The sequence below is a fragment of the Stomoxys calcitrans genome, chromosome 3 (assembly GCF_963082655.1).
Source record: "Stomoxys calcitrans chromosome 3, idStoCalc2.1, whole genome shotgun sequence".
In the NCBI taxonomy this organism is placed as follows: Eukaryota; Metazoa; Arthropoda; class Insecta; order Diptera; family Muscidae; genus Stomoxys; species Stomoxys calcitrans.
In genome coordinates, this window is record NC_081554.1 from 74,798,785 (window position 1) to 74,813,196 (window position 14,412).

A 14,412-nucleotide genomic window follows, 5' to 3' on the forward strand; every position below is an offset into this window, starting at 1 on the left:
TAAGCAATACCTTTTGGGCTGTTATCGCAGAAATCATCCAAATCATCATCTTGTGGACAGATACCCACCGCCCAGAAGCCTTAAGGTAGATCTACATGATCTAGAGCGTGAGGTCCAGCGCTACAAGAGAGAACCTCTAGATCAAGCGGCATATCAAGCGGGTCTGAACAACATTCATGCAGACACGGTAGCAGACGCGTTAACTGGCTACCGGGTGAATGTAGTCCTTGGAGAACGACCGCCACCCATTGCACCCGAAGAAATCGACCTCCCCCGGCAAACCAGAGTGATTCTGGCTCAATTACGTTCCGGCAGATGCAGCCGCCTCAATTCCCACAGAGCTAGGATTGATGCCGACGTGCAAGATGTATGTCCCGACTGTAACCAGGGACCGCACGATACACGTCACCTGTTTAACTGCCCGGCCAGACCCACTCGACTCAGACCCAGATCCCTGTGGACGCACCCCATCTTAGTCGCGGAGTTCCTGGGTCTTGACACTCAACAGAATCAAGCAGACGAGAGATAGTACACAATAAACTGCTACAACAACAACAACAACAACTCGTCTTGTCATATCGAGCATCATAGGCACTCAGTACATGTGCAAGAGCCGCTGCCGCCCGGCACCTCCGCTCGATACCGCTGATTGTCCCCGACTGCCGTTGCAGCTACTCCGTATGAAGCATTCCACTATTCGCAATCTGTGGACGCGCCCGGTAGCTCGCAGATGAACACCACACAAATTAGAGCTCAATGTTCCAGCCAGGAACTCTGCGACTAAAATGGGGTGCGTCCACAGGGATCTGGGTCTGAGTCGAGTGGTTCTGGCTGGACAGTTAAACAGGTGACGTGTATCGTGTGGTCCTTGATCACAATCGGGACATACATCTTGCTCGGCGGCATCAATCCTTGCTCTGTTGGAGTTGAGGCGGCTGCATCTGCCGGGACGTAATTGAGCCAGAACTACTCTGGTTTACCGGGAGAGATCATTCTCTGCAGGAGCAGTGGAAGGCGGTCGTTCTCCGAGGTCTACATTCACCCGGCAGCTATTTACGGCATCTGCTGCTGTGTGCATGAATGTTGTCTAGACCAGCTTGATCTAGAGGTTCTCTCTTGTAGCGCTGAACCTCACGCTCTAGATCATGTAGATCTACCTTAAGGCTTCTTGGCCGTGGATACCTATCCACAAGATGATGTCTTGGATGGTCCCTGCGATAACAGCCCAGAAGGTATAACTTAGACAGCATGTCGTTATGTCTTCGCATGGATAGGATCTGTGTCCCCTGATGGAGATGGTCCACGTGAGAACAGAGGAGACAACACGTCGAAGAGCCTCATTATGACAGATTTGAATATTATTCCACTACGTGTCACATAGCTGACGAGACCACACTGGCACTGTATAACTTACCACAGACGAGCCAATTGCCTTGTACGTGGTCAACAAGGTTTCTTTGTCAGCACCACAAGTGCTGCCGGTAGGTTACTTGAAGACCTTGTTTCTACTTTTGACTTTATCGCAAATTGCTGTCGCATATGGGAAGAGCTGTCAAATGTGACATCAAGTATTTTGGGACACTTGCTGATTGGAATCGTTTCTCCATCGACTATCACATTCAGCTCAATATTCACCTCACTCGTAGATTGATTTGGTGGCAGATAACTTCAAATTTCGCAAATTCTCCCTGTTTTCCATTCGTTATGTTATCTGGCCTTATTTTTCATAAATCTCCCAAAGGGGGAGATTTATGAACACAGTCTGTTTTTGTAAAGTTTCCCAAAGAGTAAACTGTTAAATCAACCCAAACTTGATTGGTATTAATTTCTACTCAAAACAAATTTCCCTTTCAATTGTATTGGGTTGCCCAAAAAGTAATTGCGGATTTTTCATATAGTCGGCGTTGACAAATTTTTTCACAGCTTGTGACTCTGTAATTGCATTATTTCTTCTGTCAGTTATCAGCTGTTACTTTTAGCTTGCTTTAGAAAAAAAGTGTAAAAAAAGTATATTTGATTAAAGTTCATTCTAAGTTTTATTAAAAATGCATTTACTTTCTTTTAAAAAATCCGCAATGACTTTTTGGGCAATCCAATATTTTTTAATGTTTAGTTTCACAATAAAGTAGACCAATCAGTTTTGTTGCAGTAGTTCTTATCATATCTATAATTACGAATACATGAAGCAGTTTTTAATGTTTATCTTATATTCCGCATACTAACTAACCTGTTTTGTTTTTAGAATTCAAGCTAATCATGTTTATTTGTTGTAATCTTTTATTTCAGATTTTCATTCAGTCGTACCCTATTATCGTAGATTTGTTAGCTTGAAGAACAAAAGAGAAAAAATGATGTGATGGCTAAAATGGCTTCGGGGGATCTTTCTTTAACAAGCACGAGCAGTCAAGAAGGTGAGTACAAATACTTACAAGTCAATATCCTCCCAGAAACCCATACGTGTTGCATGAATTCAGGAAATTTGTTTGATCCACAACTCCAAGGAAAGGACTCTGTCGGAGAGTAACATTGTGGCTGCAGTTAAACCCCAATTGCAAAAGATTAATGCGCTCATTCCCATTCAAATTTTTCTTCCATTCTTCAAAAAGGTCTGCGTACAAGTCCAAATAGTGTCCAGGAAATGCCAAGAGAACTTTGCGACTTGCACCTTCAATCTCCGCATTCCCATTGTTGTTGTTCTAGCCATATTTTCATGTGGAGGTGGCGATCCTCGTCAAGCTCTTGTAGCTGAGGAAGCTCATTCCGCTCCAAAGGACGGATCGCCGCGAGAACAGGGTGGCCATTGGTTATTTAAAGGCGCCAATAACTCGCCTTGTCATATCGAGCATCATAGGCACTCAGTACTTGTGCAAGAGCTGGTGCCGCCCGGCCTCTCACTGAGACTCTCCGCTCGATACCGCTGATTGTCCCTGACTGCCGTTGCAGCTACTCCGTATGAAGCATATCCATATTCGCAATCTGTGGACGCTCCCGGTAGCTCGCAGATAAGCTTCTCGTGACAGCAATGAACACCACACAAATTGGAGTTCAAAGTTCCAACTTGTGTGGTGCTCACAGTTATCCTGTGCCAGGTCCGCATGACCGTGTTGCAAACATATATTCAATCAATCCCATGGCAGCCGGTTGCATGTACCGGATTGACCCAATGGAGTCGTTCATCGGCAAGGGCTGCCCTCTCAGTGTACATTACACTGCTACAACAACAACATATTCAATCAAACACACTGCCTATTGCACATTTGTATGAACTTACACAAGATTGTAAGCTCGTGGGTTTGGGTTTAAGGTGCAGATGTGTGCGAGTGCCGTCCTAAAAGATATTAAATCATGGTGTGACAGGCCAAATTGTTATCCTCATTGGAAGCAGCTTAGGTTAGGTTAGTTTGAAAAGAGGGTGCAGATGTTAATCCGTGCCATGCTACTATGGACATACACCTAAGCCAGTAATCGGCCTGTTGTGCTATAAATTAACCTCTAAAAAGAAAATTTTATATTAGGAATTCCGCGCTAATTACAAAATCCTTAATTGTTTTCAATGTCATTCCCCTAAGTTGGTTCATGTCTGGTATTGTGTCTCCACCTAAGTGCCGGTATCTGTTGGTAGCGAAAGCCGGGCAATGACAAAGGAAATGCTCCAACGTCTCATCATCTTCCCCACATGCCCTACACATGCTATCACTTGCTGCACCGATTTTACATAAGTGAGCTCTTAGTCCTATGTTTCCCGTTATGATACCAATAGCTATACCGACCTCCTTCTTGCTTCCTTTCCGTATTAGCCTCTTCTTCTCACGATCTGGATTCCCCCATAGGATTTTCGCCGTCCTACCGACCGTTTCGCTGTTCCACAATGTTGCATACGCATTCGTCGCCCACTCCCTTAACTCGGACTGCGTTGACCCGAAAGGCTTCGGGTTAACCAACTTTGTTGACGGCAGTCCTCTGACCTTCACCGCCAAATCATCTGCCCTTTCATTTCCCCTTACTCCGTTATGGCCAGGCACCCAAACGATGCGGCTTTTGCCATTCTCAGAGAAGGCGTTAATCTCCTTCTTACACTGCAAGACTGTGCGTGACCTTACCGTCCTGGTTGTGATTGCCCTTTTGATGGCAATTTTACTGTCGGTAAAGATGTTCACACTCGACGTCCTCGAGTTAGCACCACATCACTTCACACATTCCGTGACCGCCCGAATCTCCACCTGTACGGTCCTGTATTATGGTCAGGCAGTCTAAAACAGATTTCAGTCCCTGGGTTCTTAATATAGACCCCCAGACCCACTCTGTCCTCTAGCTTTGATCCATCCGTGTAACATGATCTTCCAGATGGCAATACTAGGGTTCCGTCAATTTAAGACTGTCCCGATGGCAGCAGTGCCTCACACTCGACTTCAAGGTTCATTTCAGGTATCCGATCGGAAACCTCTTCCCTTCCTTCCAGGTTTCCTATCGTCGCCTCGATTATACCGCGATGGTATGAACTGCTCCCATCCTCAATCCATTCTCCCATCGCCTTAAGTCTCATAGCCACTGCGGCTATGATATCTAGAATCGGATATCTAAAATAGTCTTCAGTGCCCTAGTGGGCGTGGTCCTCATCGCTCCGCCTATGCCAAGACAACATGTTTTCTGTGTTGAACAAAATATGTTTAACAAATTAATATCTACTTGTATCGTTCTTTGTTATTATGTTACTAGGCAATGATTTTATGTATTTGTATGTTCGAGAAATTATTTTTTCAAACTTCACTTCAATAAAACTTTTCAATCTAATAGGTTATGAGCCCAGCAAGCTCGAAGAAAATAAAATAATTATTGTGAAAATTTTTGAAGTCTGTGAAAAGAAAAAAAAAAAAAAAAAAGAATATTGGAGAAATTAATTTTGTGAAAAAGAGGTATCAAGAAGAGAAAATTACAATGGAATTTTGCAAAAACATAAAGCCGTCTAACAGCTATGCCAAGAGTCTGATCACAAACACAATTTCGGATGACATTTTCATGAAGGTAATGGATAAAGAGTCTGCATGTGATGTCTGGCAAGCGCTGCATCAGCAATTTGAAGCGACATCTAAAGATCAATTATTCAAGATGTGCACGGAGCTATTTTCTTTCGAATGGATGGCAGAAAGCGATGTTTCTACACATATATCCAAGCTCAAGAGCTTATGAAACGAAATCAATGCTGGTTTGGTAATAAAAGGAGAAAAAAAATTACCAGAATTGCTCCTGATATGCAAGATTTTACACATATTGCCAAAATCATTTGAAATGTTTAAATCCAGTTGGATGATGCTCACACGAGATGAAGATAAGTCGTTAGATGAACTTCTTATGCAACTTTGTTTATTTGAAAGAAATTTTAAGAAATCTGAAGACACGATTTCGGAGAAACAAGAAGCATTGGTTCTAAATGAGAAGCGGAAAAATAAGAATTTTGCAAATGGCAAGAAAGATGACATTTGTCACTATTGCAAGAAAAAGGGACATTGGATTAAAGACTGCAGAAAGTGGATAGCTGATGGAAAGCCAAGTAAGTCAAAACAATTGGATACATCGCACTCCAATGTTGCTCTTCATTCGGTGTCAAATGAAGTTCATTTGAGCACATCTGTCAGCGATTGGTGGGTTGATAATGGTGCAACAAGGCACGTAACAAATGCGAAGGAATTTTTTATTGACTACGAAGCATTCAAAGAACCACATTCAATACAAGCTGCTGGTAAAGAGACTTTAAGTGCAATGGGAAAAGGAACAATTCAAGTTTTATCAAAAGTAAACAATGCTGAGAAGACAGTGGAGTTGTATGATGTTTGGTATGTTCCTGGTATATCAAGAAACCTTTTTTCTGTATTGGCTTCACATGACAGAAACCCCTCAAGTAAGTTTTATTCGACAATAAAAAAGTGCAAGCTAGATCTCAATGGAGAAACAATTTTATGTGGACACCGTGAGCCAAATGGAACTTTATACAGAATAGATGTTCGACCCCTGTCTGCAAATCAGTGTGTTTCATTCTCTGTAGAAAATTCAAAACTGCAATTATACCATGAAAGATGGGGACATCAAGATAAACGGCATGTAAAGGAGAAATTAGAAAAGGAGATGGGAATTCGAGTAAAGAACAACAGTGAAATCTGTGAGCCTTGCGTTTTTGGTAAGTTGTCAAGATTACCATTTGGAAGACGTGAGACTGCAAAAGCTCCAGGAGAATTAATATCGACAGATGTTTGCGGACCATTTCCCTCTTCATTTAGAGAATATAAATATCTTGTCGTTTATAAGGATGATTACACAAAATTTCGTTATGGATATGTTGTGAAGAACAAATCAGATGTGAAGGATACATTAATAAAAATGCTTGCACATGCCAGATCTCAAGGACACACAGTTAAAACATTGATTAGTGATAATGGTGGTGAATTCAACAATGCAGAAGTGAAGAAAATTCTGGCAAAACATGGAGTAAGTCAACGGTTTACCGCTCCATATACACCTCAACAGAACGGTGGTGCTGAGAGAGAAAATAGAACCATTGTAGAGATGGCAAGAACATTCATGAACTCAAACAAGAATGTTGAATTTCCTTTGTCGTTATGGGCCGAATTTGTGAAATCAGCCATATATATTTTAAATCGAACGGGAAAATCGTCAGAAAAGGATAAAAGTCCATTTGAGCTATGGTGCGACAAGAAACCTAGAATTAAACACCTACAGCGGTCAAAAAAAGTATTCATCATTCAATGTTAGTAGAATAAGTTGGACTGTTTAAATTCACATTAATTATGCATGGAGAGTTAATTACTTCTTAATTACTTCTTTATTACTTCTTAATTACTTCTTTAATGGGGTCAAATCATGTTGTTATAAAACTGTCATTGATATGGAAATTATGTAGCCCTTTTTTTGTTAGGGGATCCTCATTGTACATTGATATCTATGCTATGTCACCCTTTCTTGTTGTGGGATCCTCATTATGTTGTTATAAAACTGTCATTGATATGGAAATTATGTAGCCCTTTTTTGTTAGGGGATCCTCATTGTACATTGATCTCTATGTTATGTCACCCTTTCTTGTTGTGGGATCCTCATCATGTTGTTATAAAACTGTCATTGATATGGAAACTATGTAGCCCTTTTTTGTAAGGGGAATGGGGGATTCGAACTTGTGTAAGCTGCTATTTCGATTAGGAATTTGGGATCCTACGTTTTTAGTTCTGGGTGTTATTTTTAAGGGGGGGATGGTGTTGATTTAACTGATAAGTGGGATTGAAACTATTTGGTTCGTCAATTATTGAGTTATAAAAATTCATTGAGTGTGACCCTCACTGTATGCTATGGGTCTTGCTCATTTCTTGTGTGTTGCTCATTTCTTGTGTGTTGCGGTAAGGTAGAAAAAAGGGAATGTTTGGTTTAATTATTATCTAATAATTGTTTTCATGGGTGCCTTAGTTGGGGATTAATGTTGACTTTTTTCCACTTAAAGTGTGACCGTCACTGCATGTTATGAATGCTGTGGCACTTGCGCATTTCTTGTGTGTGTGTGTTGTAAAGTGTGTAGGATATGTTTATTAAGGGGTTGATGGTCGTTTTCTAACTCTGAGTTTTTAATATTTTGGTCTCTATATGTTGCCCGTGAGTGGTATCCATAAAGGCTTCATTGTGTTGTGAAATGCGACTAGGTAGTAAGGAATATAATCTGTGTGATTTCTAATAAAAACACGAAAGAATTCGAAAGAATTGTCGTTTTTGGAGTGGAGATCAGTCACCCAGAAAAAGTCACAGTTTGATGCGGTTTATGGGCTGGTGGCATTATTGGACAGTACTTCTTCAAAGATTATGCGAATCGTAACGTAATTGTGAATGATGAGCGCTATCGTGAGATGATATCCAAATTTTGTTTGCCCAGAATGCAAGAGCTTGACTTCATTGCCATGTGGTTTCAACAAGACGGTTTCACATGTCACCCAGCACGCGTAACAATGGACTTATTGAGAGGCGAGTTCGGTGAACATATTATTTCACGTTCGGGACCGGCCGGCTATTTTAAAGCTCACGTCCATACAGACAAGCCCGCTTCAATTGACGCATTGGAAGACAACATTGAAGCATTTATTCGTGAGATACCGGCCGAAATGTTAGAAAGAGTATGCCAAAATTGGACTAAGGGGATGGACCATTTTAGGCGCAGTCACGGTCAACATTTGCATGAAATAATCTTCAAACATTAAACTATATGGACCGTGTTATCGATTCAAATAAAGATTTCATGAATATTTCTTAATTTTATGTGTTTTTTTTTTTGTTTTTGAAAAACTTTCCTATAGCTCCTAAAAAATCACCCTTTGTATATAGATGTAACATAATTAATTTATAATTACATCAGTTTAAACATGTGAACAAAAAATTGTTCAACAATGTGAGGCCTCACAAAGTCAACAAATCATAAGTGACGATGAGGAATGTATTCCTGCAAATTCTATCCAGGAAATATTTCCAAACAGCCAGCCTATACCTGGATCGGTCGAAGACGATATGTTGCGGAAATCGGAAGAGGAGAAAGAGACCGAAATCCAGTTATTTTTAGTATTTTAGAAAAGTTTTTATAAATTTCCTGTAAAAGTATATAGAATTATAAATGAAATTTAAGAGAAATTTATATATTGGGTTGCACAAAAAGTAATTGCGGATTTTTCATATAGTCGGCGTTGACAAATTTTTTCAAGCTTGTGACTCTGTAATTGCATTCTTTCTTCTGTCAGTTATCAGCTGTTACTTTTAGCTTGCTTTAGAAAAAAAGTTTAAAAAAAGTATATTTGATTAAAGTTCATTCTAAGTTTTATTAAAAAAGCATTTACTTTATTTTAAAAAATCCGCAATTACTTTTTGGGCAACCCAATATAACTAGCTGACCCGGGCCCGCTCCGCTGCTCCCTCTTTTACTTTATATGAAGCAAAAGTTTCCTTGGTATGATTATTTTCGACAATTAAAGAGCTTTTAGTGAAATACCATATGATCTTTATTGGTCTACGAATTTAAGTTTAGATGTATGGTGTACTCCTTTCTTAAAATACTTTATTTCAACCCGATATTCCGACGATATCTGATTAAGGGGTGGTTTTCGGGGGTTAGGTGGTCCCCCAGTTACTTGGCCCTGCAAAAATATCAGCATCGTGCTCTCCTTTCAAATACCATTTATTTAAACCCCATATTGCAATTGGTTTAGGGGAGTTTAAACGATGAGGCGTCCCTCAAACACATGGCCCCAAAATTGGTTATTAAATTCGTTTTCTAATCTCAAATACCTTTCATTTGAGCCACATATTGGCATGGTCGAAAAATGTTTACCCTTTAGGGGGTATTTTGGAGAAGGGGTCATGCCTAAAATACATGGCCCTACATTTGAATATCAAATTCGTATTCTACTCCCAAATACCTTTATTTGAGCCCTATATTGCGATGGTCAGTACAAAAATTGCTGTTTGTGGGTTTTTTTTGGGAAAGGGGTATCCCCAAGAAAACTGCTCCCGAAAGTGGATATCAATTTTTGCTTTACCCCCCAATACCTTTTATTTAAGCTTCACATTGACATGGCCAGTAAATATGCCCGATTTTGGGATGTTTTGGGGATTGGTGTGGTCCCTCAAACCCTAAGCCCGGAAAATATATCTGCAACGTGCTCTATTCTCATATATCTATATATCATTTATTTGAAACCCTATATTACCATTGGCCTCAAAATTAGATATCAAAATCGTTTTCTAACCTCATTTAAACTCCTTGCAAAAGTCAGCAAATAAGTCCAGTTTGGGGCATTGGCCCCAAAAACTATAAATATTTAGTTCCATTTTCTTCAAGACCCAAATTGTCTTGGTGAGCAAATACGTCTTATTTGGAGGTTGTTATGGTGGGGGGACGTCCCCTCTAATGTTGATGATACGTGGTCTACTCCCAAATATCTTTAGTTTGAGTCCCATATTTCCATAGTCGGTAAACTTGACCGGCTTGGGGGTCTTTTGCGGGATGGGCGGCCACTCAGTGAGTTGGCCTTGAAAATATATATCGGATTCTTGTTCTACACTAAAAACCGTCTTATTTGGGCCTCATATTACAATAGTCAGCAAATACTTCCTATTTGGGTGGTGTTGTGGGGGTGGAGTGGTCCCATAGACATTTTTCCCGAAAATTGATATCAGATTCGTGCTATACTCCCCAAAGACCTTTCATTTGAGCCCCATATTGCTATGGTCGTAAATTAATCCCCTTTGTGGGATGTTTTTGGTGAGAGGCGGCCCCCCAAACACTTGGTCCCATATTTGAATATCAGATTCGAATTCTAGACTCAAATACCTTGATTTTAAGCCCCAATATTCCCATGGTAAGTAAATAAATCCTGTTTGGGGGTGTTTTGGGGAAGGGGTGGATCCCCCGAAACGTGGTCCCACATTTGAATATTAGATTAGTATTCTACTCGCAAATACCTTTCATTTGAGTCCCATAATGCCATGGTCGGTAAATATTTCCGTTGGAGTGGTCTCCCTAACACATGGTCCGATAATTGGATATTTGATTTCTTATCCTAAATACCTTTCATTTGAGTCCCATATTGTCGGGATTCGTCTAAATATATGTTTAGTAGGTTTTAGGAATCGCTTAAATCGCGCCACCCATCTCCGAGATGTGGCGTTTCTGAAAATTAGAGTAAGGGGGAGGGTCCGTCCCCCCTTCAGATATCAAAAAATGTATTACCCTATTTTCACCACGGGATCATTATGCACAATCTGTGAAAATTTCAAAAAAATCGGTTCAGCCGTTTCTGAGTCTATAAGGAACACACAAACAAACATGTCCATGTTAATTTGTGTACAAACTACAGGGCACAGTTTTCATCCGATCGTCTTCAAATTTTGTACAGGCATGTCTTTCGGCCTAGAGACGAAGTCTATTGAAATTGGAAAAATTGGTGCAGATCCGGATATAGCTCCCATATATATGTTCGTCCGATTTGGAGTAATAATGCAATAAAATGGTCATTTGTCAACCGATTCTCTCGAAATTTGGGAGGAAGGATTTTTTTTACGACTGTCGACATTACTGGTGAATGGAATGATGGAAATCGGTTTAGATTTAGATATAGGTCTCATATATACATATCGCCCGATTTTCACTCCTAGAGCCACTCTAAGCGCATTTATTGACCAATCTTGCCAAAATATTGCACAACGCTTTCCTCAATGACTAGCACAATATACATAGAGTTTGGTCAAAATCGGTTCAGATTTAGATATAGCTCCCATATATATGTTCCTCCGATTTGCAGTAATATTGCAATAAAATGGTCTTTTGTTTACCGATTTTCTCAAAATTCGGCAGGAGGGATTTTCTCTTGACTCTCAATATTAATACTGGTGTATTTCATGGAAATCGATTCAGATTTGGATATCGCTCTCATATATATATATATATATATCGCCCGATTTTAACTTCTAGAGTCACTGCAAACGCATTTATTGTTACATCTTGCCCAAATTTTGCAAAACGCTTTCTTCGACGACTGCCACAGTTTCTGAGGAGTTTGCTCGAAATCGGTTCAGATTAGATATAGCTCTCATATATATGTACGTCCGATTTTGAGAAATATTGCAAAAAAAGTGATCATTTGTGTTCCAATTCTGTCGAAATTTTGCAGGAAGGATTTTCTTACGACTTTTGATACTGCTGGTGCATTTGAAAGAAATAGGCACAGATTCAGATATAGCTGTCATATATGTATATCGCCAGATTTTCATCCTAAGAGCCACTACAAACGCATTGCTTGACAAATCTTGCCAAAATTTTGCACAGCGCTTTCCTCGACGACTACTACATCATTTGATAAGTTTGCTCGAAAACAGTTCAGAATTAGATATAGCTCCCATATATCAGATTTTGGGTACTTTGCCATAATGTTGCCATTTGCCAACAGTAGTTTTTACATTTTAAACATATTTGCTCGCCGAGGTCCATCAAAATTGGTTCATAATTGGATATAGGTCCCACATTGTACTTATAGTGTACGTGTAGGGTATTATACAGTCGGCACCGCCCGACTTTTGCCCCTCCTTACTGGTTATATATAAGATAAAACAAAAAAAAATTAAAAACTATGGGTTTTTTTTTTATTTTTGGAAGGGCGGGAGTTTTACGTAGTTTGGGATTGATTTTGGTTTGTTTTTTTTTCCACTTAGAGATTTTATTGGTCAGCCACAAACATGTTGGAAGGTATTTAGATTGTATTGATAAACTAGTCGTGATACTTATGTTCATTGATGTTGTAAAGGTGTTGGAATGCTAAGGAGTTTGGATAGAAAAATAAAAGGTTTAAAAAAATTCGAAGAACTCTTATCTAGTAGAAATGTAAGAGAAATGGATTCCAATTTTGAAATTTAACCAAAAATATTCGATTTTAGTTCCATCTAACTCGCCATTGAACAAACATAGAATTGTTTTTATTCCGCCGAAGTACCCTTATTCAAAATTTTCGAATTGAATTTTTTCCTTCAAAATATATACATTTTAAAAAAATTCCAAGTGAATTTCTACCGCGCCAAAGTACCATCGTTTAAATTTTTTTTTTTGTGATTTTTACCTAATTTCCAATGTGCGTTTATTTAAATACGCTAGACAAAAATTCGGTGCAGTGGTAAACAAAGCAAAAAAAAAAAAAAACAACCAAAAGAAAACATTTTAAATATAATAACAAAAATGGTTTCATACACTTGCGAAATTTGCCACGAAAATTTCGTATCCGTTTTGAATTTAAAAATTTGCGTTAAAGAAGCACATAGTCAGTGTATTATGTGTGTCGTTGTGCAACTAAGTAGGCATGCGCTTAATTTACACATGCTAGTCGCGCACAATAAAGAAAAAAAGATAAATATGGTGGTGGAAAATCCAAACTAAAGTAAGTGCGGAAATAACAAAACAGTGGAAAATCCAAAGAAAATATGCAGAAAGAAGAAAAACAATGGAAACAAGCACAGGCTCAACACCATTTTGTTAATATGCATTCAACGTCTGACGCTTCTCAACATCATCAACAACAACAACAACAACATCAACATCATCATCAACAACATCATCATCATCAACATCATCATCAACAACATCATCATCAACAACAACATCAACAACAACAACATCAAGTTCAAGAACAGTTGTTGTTGTTGATGTTGTTGATGATGATGTTGATGTTGTTGTTGTTGATGATGTTGTTGTTGATGATGTTGTTGATGATGATGTTGTTGATGATGATGTTGATGATGATGATGTTGTTGATGATGATGTTGATGTTGTTGTTGTTGTTGTTGATGATGTTGAGAAGCGTCAGACGTTGAATGCATATTAACAAAATGGTGTTGAGCCTGTGCTTGTTTCCATTGTTTTTCTTCTTTCTGCATATTTTCTTTGGATTTTCCACTGTTTTGTTATTTCCGCACTTACTTTAGTTTGGATTTTCCACCACCATATTTATCTTTTTTTCTTTATTGTGCGCGACTAGCATGTGTAAATTAAGCGCATGCCTACTTAGTTGCACAACGACACACATAATACACTGACTATGTGCTTCTTTAACGCAAATTTTTAAATTCAAAACGGATACGAAATTTTCGTGGCAAATTTCGCAAGTGTATGAAACCATTTTTGTTATTATATTTAAAATGTTTTCTTTTGGTTGTTTTTTTTTTTTTTGCTTTGTTTACCACTGCACCGAATTTTTGTCTAGCGTATTTAAATAAACGCACATTGGAAATTAGGTAAAAATCACAAAAAAAAAAAAATTTAAACGATGGTACTTTGGCGCGGTAGAAATTCACTTGGAATTTTTTTAAAATGTATATATTTTGAAGGAAAAAATTCAATTCGAAAATTTTGAATAAGGGTACTTCGGCGGAATAAAAACAATTCTATGTTTGTTCAATGGCGAGTTAGATGGAACTAAAATCGAATATTTTTGGTTAAATTTCAAAATTGGAATCCATTTCTCTTACATTTCTACTAGATAAGAGTTCTTCGAATTTTTTTAAACCTTTTATTTTTCTATCCAAACTCCTTAGCATTCCAACACCTTTACAACATCAATGAACATAAGTATCACGACTAGTTTATCAATACAATCTAAATACCTTCCAACATGTTTGTGGCTGACCAATAAAATCTCTAAGTGGAAAAAAAAACAAACCAAAATCAATCCCAAACTACGTAAAACTCCCGCCCTTCCAAAAATAAAAAAAAACCCATAGTTTTTAATTTTTTTTTGTTTTATCTTATATATAACCAGTAAGGAGGGGCAAAAGTCGGGCGGTGCCGACTGTATAATACCCTACACGTACACTATAAGTACAATGTGGGACCTA

The 14,412-nt window shown here is 38.7% G+C and overlaps 1 protein-coding gene across 3 annotated transcripts in view; it reads left to right on the forward strand.

The window, feature by feature from the left end:
* LOC106094557 (disks large homolog 5) overlaps positions 1 to 14,412 on the forward strand; it is a 71,841-nt gene that overhangs the window by 23,281 nt on the left and 34,148 nt on the right. For all 3 annotated transcript variants that reach the window (XM_059364279.1, XM_059364278.1, XM_059364280.1), the window contains one exon: positions 2,287 to 2,411. In XM_059364279.1, coding sequence (XP_059220262.1) covers positions 2,357 to 2,411 — 55 coding nt within the window. In that variant the 5' untranslated portion in view covers positions 2,287 to 2,356. The remainder of the gene's footprint in view (positions 1 to 2,286; positions 2,412 to 14,412) is intronic.